Genomic DNA, 20,224 nt, shown 5'->3' with positions numbered 1-20,224 from the left:
GAGGGCAAAGCCAACCAAGTGGGTCAAATATTCTAGCAATCGTCGAAAGGATGGTTCTTTTTGTGGCATGGTTGGAGCTATCCTCAATTTTGTACGCAAATGTGTCTGACGCTGGGCTCCATTGTAGTCCTAAGACTTTGACAATAGCCTGACTATCAGGATCGAAGCTCAGCATCTGGGGTGTTTCAACATCTTCATGTGGAAGCCAATCAAGAAGTGCAGGGTGATTGCTCATGAATTTCCTTAGTTTGAAACCACCTTTGGCAAGACAAGAAATAAGTTCCCTTTGAACATCCAGGGCTGAATCAATAGAACTGGACCCTGTGACAACATCGTCTACATAAATGTCAGATAACAGGACTTTAGATGCAAGCGGAAAGGTTGCAGCCTCATCCTTAGCCAGCTGCTGTATTGTACGAAGAGCTAGGTATGGGGCTGCAGATACTCCATAAGTCACCGTCTTCAAGCGATAGTCTTGAACAGGACCAGTGTCACAAAACCTCCAGACAATGCGTTGGTAATCCCGGTGCCTTTGATGGATAGAAATTTGTCGATACATCTGTTTTATGTCTGCAGTGAATACTACCGCATGGGACCGAAAGCTAAGTAAAACATCAATTATTTCTTTCTGTAGTTTGGGACCAGTAAGTAGGCAGTCATTCAATGATCTCCCAGTGGAGCCCTTAGCCGAGGCATCAAACACCACCCGTAACTTGGTGTTAGAACTGTCAGGCTTAACTACAGCGTGGTGAGAAATGTAGTATGATGGAACTGAATATATTTGTTCTGGAGGAACCTTCTCCATGTGTCCTGCAACCAGATAGTCCTTCATGAAGTCAGAGTACATTGCTGATACATCGGGATTTCGTTTAAGGCGCCTCTCCAAACCAAGCAGGCGATTTATGGCTTGAGCACGAGTGTCTCCCAACTCAGGGGATGAGGTGTTGAATGGCAGACATACATTGTAGCGCCCATTCTCCATGCGCTTGTGAGATTCGACAAACATTTTCTCACAACGCGTATCTTCAGGTGAATAATGCTTGATGGTGGGGTACTCCTCAACTTCCCAAAATTTCTTCATGACTTCTCCCAATAGAGGGGAGGAACAGAGCAAGGAGACAGTGAAGGACTGTGAGTACGCAGGAACTGGCTTAGAAGCTACCCTTCCCATCAAGATCCAGCCAAACACTGAATCTAATGCAACAGGTGGGCCCTCCATGCTGCCCCCTGTAACCAATAGGGGAAACACATCTGCACCGATAAGCAGGTCGATGGGGCCAGGCATATCAAATGAGGGATCTGCTAGCTTTAAGCTTGAGACTGCCTTGCGTACATTGGGCGATACCACCACACTCGGCAAATTACCAGTTATCCGTGGAAGAATAAATACATCAATAGTGAACTGAGGACCAGTGCTACCAACTGGCATGACTACAACTGAAGCACGAGCCTTAGCAACGTTCACTTGGGTGCCTGATAACCCACTGACTGGTAACTGGGTTCTCTCACGATGTAGCCGCAACTTCTGCATGCAGTGCTCAGTAAGGAAGCTAGCCTGACTTGCTGTGGCCAACAAGGCCCTAACAACAATTGGATTACCTGCAGCATCTAAAATCTGCACCTGAGCTGTTGACAACAGAACAGTGTGATCAGCTCTCGCAACGGCTGACGTGACTGAGGAGACTGCGGATATAGTTTCTCCAGAAGAAGCTTGGTCAGCATCTGATACCTGTGCTACTTTGTCATGAACATGATCATTTTCAAAATGCAATAAGGTGTGATGTCTAATACCACATTTATGACATGAGATAGTAGATGTGCACTGTTTCGAAAGGTGTGTTTTACCAAGGCAGTTTAAACAAAACTTTTCTTTCTTCACAACAGCAAAACGATCCTTAGGGTTCAGGTTATGAAAGTCGGGGCACTGGTGCAACATATGAGATGCCCTACACATACAGCAAGACTGCGTTGAAGTAAGAAAAGCATTAGTACGGTACTTAGATTGGGTTGGGGGTTTCTGCTTAAAGGGCTGTGTCCCCAAAGTTTTAGCACGAGATGCACCACCGACTACTTCCTGGGCCCTACAGTGCCTTTCCAGAAATGTACAAAAGGAATTAATGTTGGGAAACTCACGACCTAATGTCATCTCCCACTCTACCTGAAGCTTAGAGTCTAGGCACTTGCTCAGTATAGGGAGCAAGATCATGTCCCAATGGTTTACCGGGGCCTGCAATGCCTTAAGTTCTGAGATATTTTCAGAAATGACTGTCAACAGCCGCCGTAGAGAACTTGGTGAGTCTACTGAGGCTGCAGGTGCATGCAGTAGGGCCTCAACATGTGCCGACACAATCAAACGTTTGTTCTCATAGCGTTCCATGAGCAAGTTCCAAGCTACTTTAAAGTTTGCCTCCGACAAGGGTAACGACTGAATCATCCCAAGCGGATCGCCCACAAGAGCACCCTTCAAGTATGCCAACTTTTCTACAGATGACAAAGCAGTGTTGTCTGAAACTAATGTGAAATGTGGAAAACAAATTAGAGAAATTTGACCACTGCTGCGGAGTTCCGTCAAAGCTGAGAAGTGTGATTTTCGGTAATGCGACGTTTAACTTACGGAGTTCTGAAGCACTGCTTCAGGCCCGGGTGATAACCCAGGCTTCCTGTTCACAGAGCCGACGGCGGCCATGACTGTGTAGTACTGCTCTTCAAAGTCTATCAAATGTCGCTGATGCTGTTCACTGTTGAAATTCTTTCTTTTGTCCGACGAAGCTTCTACGTCGATGAAATCCGCTTCGTAGGAGCGCTTCACGTCAGGTAGGTCACGCACACTGGCAAGAAGCAACGGGACCTTGGTCGCGTCACTCGCTGCCGCTTTTGCTAAGTCACACGCACGTTTCACCCGTCCCTCCGCTAATTGCAGCCGCAAACCCAGCGCTTTAAGTTCACTCATGATGAGACTATTTACGTGATTTCCCGCTATTAACCTCAAAATTGCTTACGCGAACATGCAGTAATTTAATGCACGCACGAACCAACTAAGTTACACCGTTCGTGCAGCAAGGTACAACACAACCAGATTAATGAACACGGGCTTGTAATCACTTCAATTCATGTAACATATTTCATTGAACAAAGGCGGTCCCGCACACGAGAAGCAATGTTCACGCATGTGCCACGAATCACAAACGAATCTCGAAAAACTGTAATTCTGACGCCAGAACGATCTGGCCTAGATGGACCAAAAATGTTATAGCGCGATAACTCAGTGGACTGTATACGAAAACGATTACAGATGCCATTATACCACAACAATTTAATGGTGAGGCTACACCATAGTACTACTCACCGCCATGATGAAAAATATGACTGACTTCCGGCTGGAAGTCCAGGGCTGCCAACTATTGGCAGAGATTGCTGAATAATGGCTGCCACTACACAGCAGCGCGGGAAATACAAATTTGAAGTATTCAGAGACTTCTCAGAAGCAGTGATTATGTCCAGGTCTAATAAATGTTACTGACACAAAATAACACACACTAATATACAGTCTGAACAATGTATGTTATAAAAAATGTGTTCTAAACCATAAATAGTGATGTAATTTAGATATAATGCACTATAGCCCGGCAACATAGTAATTGACCTTGTACGTTTCTGTTCCGCGCAGCTCCTCCCTCCCTAACTTCCACCCCTCCTACCCCTCCGAATCATCTGCAGGTAGGGGAGGGCCACTCCTCCCTTAAGGACAACTTACACGAACGAACTTCACTCGCTTCGCGATGAGGCTGAAAGGTATTCGCACTAACAAAATATTTGTTGTGTTTGACGCAGCATTATGGGGGTCATGTGGTTTGACGCAATAATGAACTGTACGTCCGATATCGGTAATCGAGGGGGAAAAGACTCCTGAAATGTATTTTGGAAACTCTCAAAATCGAAAACTACATATTCATTCCCACTTCTATATCTAGATGAACATATTGATCAGATGCACGGGCACATCTATAGAAGCATGCACTTAACTTTTCTAAATATATCCAATTAATGAAATGTCACTGTCACCGATGAAAGTCTCATAGGACATTGGAACCTCTGAGAAACAACTGCATGTCTATTTAGGGCATTGGACATAAAAAACTATACATTACATGCACCTGGCAATCGTAAAGTGTCCATTAAATGTAAACAAATTTGACAACCAAGTTGAGTCAAAATGTTTGTTGTCAGGTATAAGTACACCATTCCCCTTAATAAGTAATATTAATATATCAAGCCAATATAACATTAATTCGCATAGGCTATGCAACCTGCATAGTTATCACATACAGCTGCAAAAGAACCATTAGAAAGAGTAATTAATATTTTGAATAACCATAGGAAATATTAACCTTACCTAGTCCGAGTCGAAGCTATGTGCAGTATCTGTTATACTTGAATTTTCATCAGATGATGATTGAAGGGTTACAATAATTTTGTTGATTTCGATGTCCATGATTCAATCACTTCTGAAATATTCAGCTTCAATACCTTTAACATGTTCGCAGTACTTTTTCCACTGTTCGACGGAGTACGAAGCAAACAATTTCTTCCATAGTTTTTTTTTTTGTCCAACGAGTTACCTATTTCCTCAGAGACCTTCCTCTTGATGTCCCCCCACACTAGCTCGTAGATCCGGGTGGTAGGGGGGCAATCGAATCACGTCATGGCCATATTTGTTTATGATTTCGTCTATATTGAATATTTTTGGGGAAGGATGCTGTTTCACCAAACACAACAAATCATCTTTGTTCATGTCAGGAGAAAACTGGATGCTATTTTCCCTAAGCCAATCTTGAATGTCATGTTTAAGAGTAGCTAATGAAGGTTTTCTATTAGTTTGAACATTGTGGTAACTAGCATTGTCTAAAACAATGACATAGTGCGTTGGCAAATTTGGTAGTAACTTTTTGTTCTAGCCACAACGAAAAATTTGCATAGTTCATATCATCGTGATAGTCACCTGATTTTTGTTTTGATTAAAAAATCAATAACACATTCTGGACAAAGCCTTGTTCGCCACCAGCATGCACAATTATCAATCGTTGCCCTTTACCGATAGATTCTGTGACCCCCAGTTCAGTGCTGTATTGCCAGCAAGAACTTACACTGCGAGTAGCATGTAGATATTTTCATCAATATTTACTATATTCCGCCCTGCATTTCGGTACACACGAATGTCTTGTAAATATTTTCCTCTCCATGTGTTTATTTCAGGTTTCTCTATCAAAAGTTTTCTTCTAGACTGACATTTTTTGCATCGAAAACCGAGACGTTTCAACAGATTGCGCAAGTATTCTTTGCTGCAGTTCACAATACCGTCATCTCGTAAGGACTTTGTCAAATTCTTTAATGTCGGCACTGTTTTTCTAACGGTATAAAATTCACGAATTTTCCTACGAATCGCACATTCGGAAAAGTCATCAACTTCAATTCTTTTCTTTCGGTCTTTGTTCTTACCCGTGGGTGTGGAAAATGATAAACTACTTTTACTTTTAATTTTACCTTCCGCAATGATACTTTTAATTGTTGATTGCGAAACACCTGTCGCCGCACTTGCCGATTCGTGACGTAATTTAATTTATATAAACGTTTCTGTTCTCTTAAATGTGTTACAACATTGTAAATGATTTCCCTTGCTTCTCCACGTAATGGTGTACCGGCTGAAATGCGTGACTTAATTCCTGAAGTTGAAGCCATAACGCAAACCGTATCGTGTAAACCGACCTGTGAAGCACTATCTCGGGAGTGGCGTATCCAGGAAGCTCAACCGTCAACTGATCCCCTCCACTCCACTCCACTAGAGAATCACGTGACCGCCGCCTGACACTGGGGTCTGCGCAGGTCGAAAACAAGTTGCCGGATTATAGTATGTACTGTTCCTGAAGTGTTGTTCTTTGTACAAATGTGTGATGGTTCTCATTTATAATAATTGTGTGTTGCATATGTAGAGCCAAAACATCTGGAACTTGTGCACCACTGGTTCCATTGCTCAAGAGGTTTGAGCAAATCATGTGCGGGAAGTTACCAGCACAGAACATTATTTGGGATGATAATGCACATTTTAAGGTGTGTTCTTACTTTATTTAGAATAATTTAAAAAATACTTAGATTTTTTTTGATAGTGTTGTTGCAGGATTTGTTCAGTAAGTATTAAAGTTTGGCATACTATTTTAATTGTAGCTAGAGACAAGATTTTATGATTTCATTTTTTATCTAATTTACTTTTTAAAACAGAATATTCATTGTTTTTATTTTTATAAAAGCTATTTTCTAAGACTTACTCCACAAAAATTATGGGTAAATTCACTAAATTCATATGCAATTTTACGATAAAATATTTTGTAATTTCAAACATTAAAAGATAACTTTTTTTATGATTTGAATTAATTTTTGTTAAAATGCTACTTAATTCCATGCAACTTTCATTTAGGTGCTATATGGTGTATTAACTTGCATTTTGGTGTTATGCAGTGTATTGAAATGCTTTTTGGTGTTATTTAGGTTTTATCGTAATTGACCACATAATTTCAGTTTCAATAAGCCTGTACTTTCAACATTTGCCTGTATTATTTTACCTTCTACAGTTTGATTACCATGAAACTTAATGTGAATTAAGATCAAGAATATTACAGGATTTTTAGGATTTTTAAATGCTATTTACAGGATTTGGAAACAGATCTATTTGGCAGGTCTTTCACTACGCCATCATATGATATTTTATTGTACATCTTTATTTGTATGTTTTTGTATGCATGCAGTGGGTGGATATTCCTAGGAAGCTCATGAGTTAAAATAAAAAATGGTTTCCTTCCTACTTATTTATTATTTTGTTTAAATTACATCATTCCAGTAACCAATATGCTTTAAAAGTTTAGTTTGAAGTTGCTGCTAATTCACTGTGTCTGATCATGAATTTTGTGTACAGGTAAACCCAACAGAGTGTTTTCTGAGGTTCCTACAGCTGCCAAGTATTGACTCGGCGTTGGTGGACCTAAAACAAGCAGCTGTCGTCCTTGTCTCACATCTCGACCGTCTGGCTAGTCCGTACCTACCACCAGCAACATTTAGTAAGGTGTGTATCAATTAGTGGTATTGGACTGTAACATAAATATTTAAATTCTTAACTTAGTTGTCGCCCTCCTCATCTCCGGACTTGTAAATGAGGTGGCGGTTGGGCAACCTGTCTTTGTGCTGTTCTGCCACAGGACAACTGGGCTGTGGGCTTAGAGGGCCAGGTTCCTGTGACCAGGTGTCGGGGTTCTGACGACTGGCCTTGTAAGGGCGTGGGCTGGGAAGAAGGTTTTGGCCCGGGCCACGGCTCAGGGCACGGACAGGGCGCTTCTCTGCACTGTGGGAGCTTGCGGTTCCGAGGGCCTGTTGAGAAAAAAATTGACCCCTTATTCTTTTATTCCTGGACTCTTTATTTTATAAAATAAGTGTACTGCAGTCTTTCTGAGAAATATATTCACAATTTGATTTGACTTAAAAATATTTTAAACATTTGATTTCTGATACCCTTCACTTTAAAAAACTAGTATTCACACAGGCATAGTAGACAGTGACACCTTCCTCATGTTTTGAAGTTCAAGAGTGCAAAATTTCATCAAGATCGAAGTTTAAATTAGCATTTCTATAGAAAACAAACCTCAGGCGCACTTTTTTATGTAAAGATCTGTGGCAGGTTTGTGGAAAAGTATGCATGCAAGTCTCTGCATGAACAGGTGTGAACAGTCACGAAAGTCTCGAAACTTTAATTTCTTTCAGCAACTTACATTTTGTTTTTTGACATTTCATTTTATTTTATAGTCGCCCGTGGAAATGATCTCAGAAAATGGTTTAACTGGTTTAACTATTTGTAACTTTAAAATCTGTATGTTCCTGCGAATTGTAAAAAAATTAGGGTGGCATTTGCTTTTGTTTAACTTTGGTTATGTATGTAGTATTAAAAACCACTTTTAGATGAAAATCTTGTATTAAAATTTCCATAAAGTTTTGAAAATGCCCTGAAATTGGTCCACTAGGTATATGTAGACGGCCTGGTGAGGTTGTGTTTGCAGAACTTGGGGCAGTGCCAGGAGGTGCTGGCATGGGGCTGGTTGGTGTGGAGCAGCGCCACCGACGTGGGGATGTCACCGCACTGCTGCGAGGCCATTGGGGAGCTGGAGATAGCCCAAGCAGTCAGCTCCGAGCGCTGCGTGCACATGCTGACCACCTCAGGGAAGGTTTACATCGTGTACTACAGCTCTGAAACCCAGGTAACACGTGCCATCGACTACGCTAAATATAATACTGTTTCTGCAGGGTGTCTACTGACCCTGGAAAACCTGGAAAACCTGGAAAAATCAGGGAAAATTGTAATCAGGGAATAATCAGGGAAAAATCAGGGAATTTTTTCAAAAATCAGGGAATTTTTGTTTGGTAGGTTGTAGTTGGCAATACGTTTTTTGTTTATTGATCAGCTTGCATTGACGTAGCATCATGTGTATCCCCTCCCATTTTTATTTTTGAATGGCAAATAACGAACAGTTCCCACGTCCATTTTCTTTTATTTTCCATCAGATTCGGAAGTGGTTTCAAATCACGTGATACAAACTGGTTCAAGCTGGTCTGTTATCCTGCTGACGTGACGTACTGCAGCATGTACTTCCCACGTTCGGATTATACCGACAGGTGCATTTAATTTTAAGTATCTATGGATGCCCTCAACGTAAACTGGGCATTTTTGTTAGCTTTGAAAATACATATCACAGACACTTTTGGTGAAGATTCGCCATCTTTGCTAGAAATTGGTTGCTGTGGGCTTCATACGGTCCATGGTGCTTTCAAAACTGGAATTTCTGCTACACAATGGGACGTTGTTAGTTTTTTGAGGCACAGTTACTATTTGTTTAAGCATGTACCTGCAAGGAGGACAGATTACATTAGAATAACTAGATCAGAGCTTTTTCCCAAGAAATTTTGTGCAATCAGATGGTTAGAAAATACTGCAGTTGCTGAGCGTGCCATGAAAACGTTACCCCACCTAAAGAAATTTGTTAGTGAAGTTTCTATTTCATCTGTCTTTCAATGTAGGTAGTGGAAAGTGCTCTTGATGATAATCTAGAAGTAAAATTTACATTTTTACACTCTTTGGCATCAGAGCTGGAATTGTTTCTTAAAATGTTCCAAAGAAATTTGTTAGTGAAGTTTCTATTTTATCTGTCTTTCAATGTAGTGAAAAGTGCTCTTGAAGATAATCTTCTAGAAGTAAAATTTACATTCTTCCACTCTTTGGCATCAGAGCTGGAATTGTTTCTTACAATGTTCCAAAGTGAAGCACCCATGGCACCTTTTCTGAATGATTCACTGTTAGACATTTTATTAGCTTTGGCAGGAAACTTTGTGAAACCAGAGGTACTGAAGAGCTTTAGGGAAAAATGCAATGTATCTCGATTGGATGTAGATAACCAGGAAAATCTATTGACTGCTAACAATATCAAGTTGGGTTATGCAGTACGCCATGCCATCAAGAAAGAGAAAGTACCAGAAAAGTCTGTACTGTTACTGAAAAATGATGTTAGGACTTGTCCAAAGGTTATGGTAAAAGAACTTCAAGACAAAAGTCCCCTAAAGTACAAACTTACCAAAGGAATTTCCTGCTTATGTCCGTCTATGGCTTTAAATTGGGGTGTGAGGAAACAGCGTGTGAAGTACAGTTTATAATGTTGTCTTCGAAACAGGTGGCTATCAGGACAAGAAGCTGATAATATTGAGTGATCATATCAGTTGGTATGTTCCTCGCAAGATTCTGAAGCACTGTTCTCGTCTTTTTCTCGAGAAGATGGGCGCCTTGATCACTTGTCGATGCTCATTCTTAAGGCACATGCAGTATTTGCCAAAACAGGCCTTCTAAAGTTTGAGGATGATGATGGAAATGCATCATTGGAAAGAGGATTTTCAGTGAATTCTAATCTGCTGACTGAAAACTTGCAGGAAGAAACACTGATTGCACAAAGACAAGTGTATGTCTTTGTTCAACGTTCTGGAGGTGTAGAGCATGTTGATATCATCAAGTCCATGTTACAGTATATAAGAAATGCTAGTTGTAGGCGTAAGGAAGCCCTGCAAACAAAACAAAAAGAAAAGGAAACTACAGACAAGAAGAAGGCAGAAAAAAGGAGAGTTGAAGAGGAGATCAAGGCATTGCAGTTTAAGAAGGCTCGAGTGTTGGATTTGGCTTGTTCTGAAGCAAGTGCTATAGACGCAAAAGTTGAGTCACTGCGAATTTGACGGGAGCTTCCTTTTACTAATGTTTTTTGCAAAAGTAAATTTGTGAAATATTTGTAGCAGCATGTTTTATTTGCCATCAATTGAGTCACTTTGACCACGTCTAGAAGAAGGTAATATTTTTACTAATTTAAGTAAGTTGAAATACTTTGAAACCCATCAATGTATTGTTATGCATTTCTTCAGTTTCGTTGAATGTCGTAATTGTGTTAAAGAAAACCTGGAAAAATTCAGTTTTAGACCTGGAAAACCTGGAAAAATCAGGGAATTTCATTTACTAGATCTAGTAGACACCCTGTTTCTGGTTACTGGTTGGATGATGATGCTTAAACTAGGGTCTGTGAATATTAAAAAAAAATATTCGATATTCATGAATAATGTTATACTCAATTCAACAATTCAAATTAAATGATTTTTTAAAAAAATATTTTTTCCTGCTAGTGGGACTCATTAAAAAAAAATTAATGTAAATAGTAAAACTTGTATGAAGACAAGAAGGTTTATTGAGAAATTATGATTTATTTTGTGTGATATAGTGCTGTTGCTTGACACTCCTTTCATTTCATAGTGGATAGCATCACTGACGTCAAACCAAATTGGAGACTGCCTTTTAGAATGGGATAGGTGGATGAGGGTTAGCTATTTCTGGTGGTTCCTTGGTGGTTTTGGGGAAGTGGGAATTTTATCTCGGGTGGGCATCCCCAGGAGGGATCCCATGTAGTTGGCTGTCAGGTGCTCTTGTGGAACGGGGATCTGCCCTACAGCTTTGGTGAGATTGTCTTTTGGTGGCCTCCCGAGGGATGGGAGTGGCTGAGTATGAACTGACACGGGGAAGAAAGTTGAGGGCAGGCTAGGGATAGCCACGCTCTGTCTCTGCTCTGCTGTAGCGTGGTCTCGAGCTCTCTCTTAGACCCATGGGGCCTTGTCTGGGGAATCCCCCTCTATAGGGGTGAACCTCAGAAATGTCTGAGGGTGGGTCTGAGTGGTTTCTTGCCTCTGTTTCTGTGCGAGAATGGCATTGGTGTGTGGATACTCACTTGGACGGTGGCCTCGGATGATAGTTCCCTCGTGAAACTGGTGCAGGTGCAAATGTCTTACAGGGTAAGGTTTCTCCTCGTCTCCTCAGTCCCGAAATGAACACTTGAGATTTAAATAACATTAGTTGGTTTACAGGATGCACATGGGTGGGGTGACAGACTCCTCTTGCACGCTGGTCTGGAACCAACACACCTCTCTTACTAATAAGGTCTGTAGCTAGGCAGGTCCTAGGTCTGTCTGACTGTAGTCTCTTATCATTACTCTCACGACTCTCTTCCCTTGCTACTACAGCTGGGGCCGGACATTTGGGTTGGACGTCGCTCCTGATGGCTTGGCTGCTGAAGCTGGGAGAGTTGCGGTGAGCTAGCTTGGCTGCCAGGTGGTGTCTCTCAAACTCCAACTAGCTCTGGAGGACCTAGGGCCTGCCTTATATACCATTTCTGAGAGCTAGCTGATGATGTAGGAAACGTTGGGTCTTTTCGGAGTCGCTGTCTGTTTCGGAGACGATGTGACTGTGTGGTGCCGTGTGCGCTCTGTTTGTTTGGTGTGAGAGGAATGGGCCAGGGGTAACAGCCCTTGGCATGGTTTCTAAAGGCAACGGAGTCATGGACATGGTCACTCTGGCGACTGACGATGTGACTGTGGGCAGACGGCGCTGGCTATCTTGCCCATCTGCCATGGCCTGCACATGTATTTAGGAAGAGAGGGGGGCTGATGGCTTAGTGACCAAAGGTGTATGCAGCACATCACACATCAGTACATACCTGTATGCTTTTTATATATAACAAATATTCTGTGATTATGTTCAAAAATATTTAAAAAAAACTAAGTTTTTAGTTTATTATCAGTAGATATTCTTCTTTTTTCATTTTACTGTTTTTTTTTCCATCAATTTTTCTGTTAATACTGTATAGTGGACAAAAATAAGTTTTTTTTTGTATGTTTAAATTCGAAGAGAATAATTTGATATTTAATTTGAAATTTGATTAGAATAACAAATCCTGAATAGCAGAAGCCCTACTAAAACCCAGAGTGTTAGATTATTTATTGCTAGACATGTTTTTCTGGTTTTATTTTTAGGCCAATTTTGTTTTTTCAAAAAGGATTTCTGTGTTAATGTTTTATATTTTATGAATACTGTTTATTCATAAAGGTAGCATATTATTCAACAATATTATGTTCCATGGTCCCTATTTCATCAATACTGTCATTTTGAGTGATACATCATGCAATTTTACAATATAATAATTTTTGTTAAGCATGTCTAATTACTTGGAGAAATAAAAATAAATCAGCAAAAATTTGTGTGTTAAAAAAATGTACTTACGTCGTAATTTAGCAAATGAGTTACTTATAACATTTGCAAGATCAAAAAAGTAATGATTTTTTAAATCGTTTTAATAACTACATTTTGGTAAAAACATACTGCTAAATAAATTACATTCATTAAATTAAATATATTGAAAGATTATATGTATTGTGTTTTGAGATATGATTTAATAAAAATAAGGATTAATTTCATAAATATTTTTGCATTTTGGTGTTTTATAGTGTATTCGCTTAATTCCAGTCATATTTGGTGTAGTGACTTGCTTTTTGGTGTTATTTCAGTTTTATCACAATTCACCATATAAACTTGTCCCAATTTATTGTAGTTCAGTCTATTTTAGTTTTACATCTTGAAGTAGTTTTTAAGAGAGATAAATGTAGTAAGATTTTACTGTAGATGAAAGAATTGATATAAGATAGGGCATCATGAACACCAGTTTGGGAGACCATGATTTGAACATAAACAATAATAATAATATATATATAAGAAAACAAACTATTTTTTTGAATTGCCATTTGGAAGTATCCTTCAATTTACATAAAAAAAATGTATTTTTTCCCCAGTGTCCACAGCAGGTAGAAGGGTTTGCTGACAAAGAAGTAATTGAAATAGCATCTCACCCTGACGGCAAGCACTTCCTAGCACTGACGTCTGATGCGGAGGTGTACTCGTGGGGCAGTGGTGATGGTGGCAGGCTGGGTCATGGGGATAATAACTCTCGAGAAGAACCAACCACCATCCATGCCTTGGTCGGGAAACATGTTGTCCACATTGCCTGTGGTAGTACTTACAGGTAATCTCAAGTCATTACATAAGCATACCTAATGCCGGCTGTTCAAGTGTAAACATTTTATAGTAGGATGAGTAAAGTTATATAGTAATTTATTATAAGAAGCTCTTGTGTTTCATTTACAGCCATTATAAAATTATCAAAAAGGAATAATAATACTAAACATTTTAAATACAGGGCAGTGAAATAAATTATATTTGTGAATAATTTTTAAGCTTAAGTGACTTAAGTAATTTATATGTATATATATATGTATATGTATATGTATATGTATATGTATATATATATATATATATATATATATATATATATATATATATATATATATATATATATATAAATTTATTCAATGCCCACTAACAGTTGAGGAACTTTTAAGGTGAACGCAACATAAAAACAATCAAAAAAATTCAAACAATCGATCAAAGAAAGACATACACTAAAAGCAACATATAAGGGACAAAATGCAGGCACTGCATGTAGGTAGGCTCCACCTGCAGGCAGGCACCACAAGCAGGTAGGCAACATATACAGACAGGCACCACACGCGTGCAGGCTCTTCAAACAAATGTGAAAGATACAAAAGACAAAAAAAAAACCACTATTTAAAAGTTAAAAATACAGTTAAGAACAAAGATAGCTTAACATTATGTAAGTACTTAACGGTAAGCATAGAACAAATATAGATTTATTGATTTGGTAAATGGGAACACACACACAGTATGCATGTGCATGGCCCCCCCCCCCCCCCCTCACACACACACACACACACACACACACACACTCACTCACACTCACTCACACAGACACACACACACAGAGACACACAGTTTCACATACATACATGTTTAAGTGCACATGCACATACCCAAAAAATATATTTATTTTTTAATTATTCAAAAATAGAACACAGGGTTTTTAGTAATACTAGTTTGATTATCAAATTAATTTAAATATTTATCACTGGCTTTTTTTTAGAAGTTTAAGTTTTTTATAGTTAAAATATTTTGTTGGAATCATTTAAATTCTTTCTGTTACACTTATATTAGCATCATAAGCCACTGAAGTAACTATTTAAACACCTGATTTCAAAACACCCCCACACTGGCTGTAATATTATTTACCCTGCAAAATTTTTTTTAAATGTTTGAATATGTATTCTTTACGAGGGACTATGTATATACACAGTTAATCCGCATTATAACTGGATGCATGTTGAGCCATAAATTGTCATATTCTTATGGCTCATATTTAGACTTAGCATAATTTAAATAAATATTTTCAGTATTTTTTTTGTAGCCTGTTACAGCCTATCAAAATATTATCCCAGTATTGTACTCTCCTACTTAATTTTGTCTCCGGCCGTTTCATCCACGGGCTCCCACATCACTCAGGTCCTGATTAAGCATCGTCTCATGTCTCCCCGCTCCTCTGCACGTACGCTAGTGAAATTTCGCACCTCTTCAGTGCTGTGTGCACGTCCTGCCACACGCTACCTTAGCTTCCGTCAGCTCTCTTAGGCACACCCGTAGCTCAAGCTACAGTTGACCGAAGCAACTTTGGTCAGGTTCGCCGGCACAGGTTACGGTCGGTCCCGACACACCTCGGGAGTCCTGTAGGCGGCCTTTCCCACTACGCAGCACTACCCCCCTCCTTCTCTTTCCCCCCTCTATCCTTTCCAGATCCTTCCATCTGGATAAACTCCCTCCCGGTCTCTATAACAGACCCCAGGCCGGTGAACGGACAGCTTGCGCCATCTCTCGGCTGCACGAAGAACTAAATTACCTTCTCTTAGGCATCGGAGCGAGCGCTCTGGCGGCAGCGACCATACTTAATCTAAGTTCCTTTCCTCCCCGACAGAGCTCCCACCAAGAGGGCTCCATAGGGTACAAGCTTTCGCTAGTTCCCCCCCCCCCCCCCTGCGTACCAACACAGAGTCAGTTCCTGTTGTCCCCAACAGAGCGCTCTGCTTTGCACCCCTGAGGCCCCTTTAAGTTAGGCAATGAGCCCTCTTCATATCTTTTTTTTGGAGGGCGGAGCAAGTACTCCGCCGGGCTTATTCTAGCCAGTCAGAGGCCACTTCTCCCACTCCCTAAGACTCCAGGCCTCTCGCTCGAACTTAACTTCATGTCACCTGGAAGAGAGGAGGATTCTTCCTTCGGCGGTTACCACGATAGCATCTCGCGCCGGAGCCGCATCGCCCGCACCTTTTAAATATTCAGCCACCACAACCTATTTAAGAGATGTGATCTCTCAAGTTCGGGAGTGTTCCCTAACGTTTATTTTTTTTATTCTTCTGGTTGGCTATTTGCCATTAGTTTATCCAAGTAGTAATTTCGCATAATGTTTCGCGATGGTTCACCGTGACAACCCGCGCCGCCTCCCTTCGGGGAGTGACTTCACTTAACTTCACTTCACTTCACTCCACTCCAACCCCAGATCGGTAAGTGGAAAAGTCAACGTCCTGTTTGACAATTGTTGCCTCCCCGTTATCCTTTTGCCCTAACTTAATTAGTTTACTATTCTTGACCACTGGATTCCCTTTTGGTTCCAATGGGGTTCAAGACTTGGTTCAAGAAATGTTTCAAGACTCGAGTGAAGTTTCCTTTCAAGTTTTAGTCTACCAAATTTACGCCGACCCTTCGGAGATTGAAGCCCAGACCCTCCTAATTATACTCTGCCAGTGAACAGTCCACTATGGAACATTTTGAATATGTACTCCAGCACCATCAGAGCAATTCATGTTTTTATAATCATTAAATTTATTAATGTAATTTATAAAATGTATCATAAAATTGTAATTAATGACTTCAAATGGACAGGGCCCCCTTTAAAATAATTTATTATTAATTCCAATAAGTGTAATTTTGTAATTTCAAAGAACATCAAAATAAGATATTGCAGATTTTAATCAACAATAAAAAGGGTAAACTTTAAGTTAACATATTTGTTTTTCACTTCAAATACGATCCTCCTTCCTAGTTCCCTTTGTGAGAACTAACTAATATTTTAGTTGCTCCCTTGTGTCCTCTGAGTAAACATTATTTACTGTTTGGCCCACTTGATGCAGCTTCCAGAATTTTCATTACTATGGATAAAAGTTTCTTTATCTACACAAGGGGCACAATGTATCAGCTAATGGTTAGAAGCTCTGCAGTGTGTCGATATCCAATTGCTTGCAATGTTCAGGCTAAGGAAATTTTTTTTTATTCCATTCTGTAAAATGATTTTTACATTTTCAAAGGTTATTTTAATAGATGCAGATTGTTTTGAGGGTAGAATTAAAATTTTTACATTTTCCTTTCACATAATATTTTAAATTTAAAACAAAAATTGTCACTTTTGGCAAGAAGTATAATTTTTTACATTAATGTTACTTTATTAAAAAACAAATCCAGAAAAATAAAACAATCAAATATAAAATAATAGAAATAAAATTGTTCATGTAGTCATTGTGGCAATCCATGTGTGTTATTCTTTACAGTACGCTGGGCATTGTCAGTAGGATTTTCGAAGCTGAGAATAGTTTTAATCTTTGTTGGCTAATGGTAATATTTGGTAGTGACTGGCAGTTGTAAGTGTTTTCTCATTGATGGGATATCTTTTATAATAAGACTATTTGAAAGACATTTACTGTTTGTTACATGGTTTAGTGCAGCCATCACAGCATCTGGTGACATGTACACGTGGGGCCGTGGTAACTATGGTCGTTTGGGCCATGGAAGCAGTGATGACTACAGCACACCCATGCTTGTGGCTTCCTTGAGAGGTCAGTGGAAATTAAGTCCTCTTCTTTGAAAAGTGCTTCTTTGAAAAAGCTTTTCTTTAAGGTTGTTACGTTGTATGTTTTTCGCCCGGCTAAGCACACATAGAAACGTAACAAAACAAAACAAACAATGTTCCTGAGGAATTTTTCATTACTATGGTTCTGCGTTATTTGGAAATAAAAGAGTTTATTAAATTATCTTTGTTTATTTCTTTAAAATAATGTTTTTTTCTCATCATTACATGTCCTCAATACACAATTTTACAAATGAATTTAATTAGAAAAACTTCGTTACTTGCACAGTTTTTGTCTTTTCTTATACAAATTTTAACGATGTCTTTGAATTTTGATAGGATGAGGTCCAAATACATACCACAGCACCATACATCTTGCCGTTGATGGTCGAGGAGTCTTGTCACTCGCAAAAAAAAAAAAAAAAAAAAAAAAAAAACTTAGTAATGTCCCTTGGTTAATTACCTAACTCAAGGTACCGTTGATCGCGGACCGAAATCACACGAAGTCGGGCCGATGCCGACACCTAGGGCCTAAATTTCTAGTTACATAAGTCCGAAAAAAAAATGAAATTAGTTTAAAAAATTACGGCCTGGCCCCAGCCCCTAGGCGTTAAATTGTCCCTTAGTAATTTTTCATTTGTCTGGCGACTTGCCGACGACGCGACCGAGTTCGGCGACGATCGAGCAACAAGTGACTTGGTCGACGAGACTACCTTCCCTTGTAAAGGTGAAAACAAGGGAGGCAACCCCGTGGGCCAACTGACCAATCAGCGCACATAATTCCAAAACATGACCATATAAGGAAATTTGTACGGGCACATCACTTGACGCCAGGGCTCGCCCTGATTGGCTGGCTAGTGGTAGCCTCCAGAGACCCTTCCAGACGGTCGCTACAGCTGTGCGTACAACGTGACGCGTAAATCCCAAACACGCATTTACAAAGTGAAAAATAGCTTTCTGGCGCCAGAGTGTCGCGCCTGTCCGCTCTTCCTTCTGTACCTTCCAGACTATTCTCAAAATATTACACTAGCAATATCCAATAGAATATAAAATTACCCAAAAAATTCAAATACAATGTTAAAAATTTAATAAACAAAGTTGAAATTCATACCATATTAGAAACTTTTGTTTAAAAATGATGTCCTGTAAAATTATAATCTATACTGCTTTAATTACTGACATTAATTATCAAATGTCAACATTAATTATTATGAACTGGAGTTAACCCTCAAATTAATAATTAAGTATCTCAAGGAAATAAGTATTTTAAGGCTTTCCATGAAATTTACCCAAAGTAATTAATAACAATTCTTAACAGCTCTGAACTATCCTTATCTACAGTGAAACCTCTCTGAAACGACCCCTCACGGTTCCCAGGAATAGGGTCGTAATAGAGGGGGGGTCGTAATAGATTTTTCCCGAAATTTTCAGTTGATTTCGACCCCCCCCCCCCCTTCCCCCACCATCAATTACTCGTCAAGAAACCAGCCGTACAATGGCAGGATGCTGTCACTCACAATGCCAGTCGGCTTGCTTTAAACCCACTTCAACCTTCATGACAAGTCCGTCGCCCTACAGGCCACCTCTAAAGAAAAGACAGTTTATTTTTAGTGATTAGTTTACATGTACGTTTTCTTGCTTTCCGTAGTTAAATAGCTATGCAGCAAGCTTTAAGGTCAAAATTATTAAATTAATAAGTTTCAAAAAGATGGTATTTTCAATGCGCTGGATTTAAGAGATGATATTCTAATGTAGAACACAGCTTGTCTCTGGAATGAACAGCGCTTTTATACGGCTGCAGTGACTCATCGGCAGCATACGTCTTAGCTTGGTTTGAGGGAGGGAAGGGGGTGGCTTGCTGCAGTCTGCTGTTCCTCTGCCAACTATTAATACTATTAATACCCAATTTTATGAACCCCGGAATTTACGAAGCATCAAGATTACGAATATATTCTCAAGAACCGTAAAAAAAAATCGGAAATTTTGACACTAGGTACAACCAAAATCTGTAAAAAAAAAAACTCATAACAAAAGCTTTTAAAAAGATATTATTTACCGCACAGCGTATATTTTGTAAGGGCTTTTCATATTCTAATGTTCGTATAAGAAGAACAAAAAAAATCGGACATTCCTTTTAAAACACGACGGCCGTAGCTTGTACGACGTAAGTGGGAGCGCGGGAAATTCGTCAAACAGGCTGGCTGCAGCTCTCCTTCCTTTGTTCATTCAAGGTTCATCCCTCCCAGATTCCACAAACCATCCTGTCTCGCTCTCTATCTCTCTCTCTCTCTCTCATCCCCCACCCTCCTATTTTAACTTCTCCCACCTTCTGCGTGAGAAACTGTGTACAACCTTATCCCCTCGACCCTTCCCACCCCCTCCTCCCCCCTCGTCATCTCTTCCTCACTCCGTTGCTTTGTGCGATGAAAGCCAGGTTGTATACTCCATTCCCGGTAAAATAAAAACATTTTGAAGACCCCTCGGCACCTACTCACCGTTAAGACTGTATGTAGTTATGGTACAATTTGTTTATAAGTCACAGAACAGTATTTCTGCTGGAAAATCACCGAAACTTAAAAAACTTCTTGTATGGAAACATTTAGTAGGACCATAAAAGTATTTATTTACCGCAAAAGAACTATACTCACCATTCCCTCCGTTCAACAATACGGGTGGGTGACGCATGGCTACGAAGCGTTTCCCTGTCAACATGTTTCACACTTCAAAAAAAAAAACTTTTTTACCTTAAAAAGTGTCACTTAGGGTGGCTGGATGGATTCAATATTCACCATAACATCAATGACCATAAAGCGAAAGTAATTCTGTTCGTAGGGTTAACTAGCCACGATGTTTTTTTTTTTATTTAAATAGTTTTTAGGCTTAGTAAATATGTTTATACCAATTTTTTTCATAATGTTAAATGTATGCTGCAGTGAATGGTGGAAAGTGTTTTAAATTTGGCTTCTAAGAGCACAATGTAC

General features: G+C 39.6%; 1 protein-coding gene across 2 annotated transcripts in view; it reads left to right on the top strand.

The window, feature by feature from the left end:
* The window catches only part of LOC134543153 (E3 ubiquitin-protein ligase HERC2), a 374,433-nt gene that overhangs the window by 28,539 nt on the left and 325,670 nt on the right, over window positions 1-20,224 (top strand). For both annotated transcript variants that reach the window (XM_063388026.1, XM_063388017.1), the window contains exons 8-12: window positions 5,988-6,105; window positions 6,965-7,111; window positions 8,097-8,294; window positions 13,237-13,466; window positions 17,117-17,232. In XM_063388026.1, coding sequence (XP_063244096.1) covers window positions 5,988-6,105; window positions 6,965-7,111; window positions 8,097-8,294; window positions 13,237-13,466; window positions 17,117-17,232 — 809 coding nt within the window. The remainder of the gene's footprint in view (window positions 1-5,987; window positions 6,106-6,964; window positions 7,112-8,096; window positions 8,295-13,236; window positions 13,467-17,116; window positions 17,233-20,224) is intronic.

Source organism: Bacillus rossius, chromosome 1, assembly GCF_032445375.1.
Source record: "Bacillus rossius redtenbacheri isolate Brsri chromosome 1, Brsri_v3, whole genome shotgun sequence".
NCBI classification, from domain to species: Eukaryota; Metazoa; Arthropoda; class Insecta; order Phasmatodea; family Bacillidae; genus Bacillus; species Bacillus rossius.
Note: the sequence above shows the minus strand (reverse complement) of the source record. Positions and strands in the feature narration are given on the sequence as shown.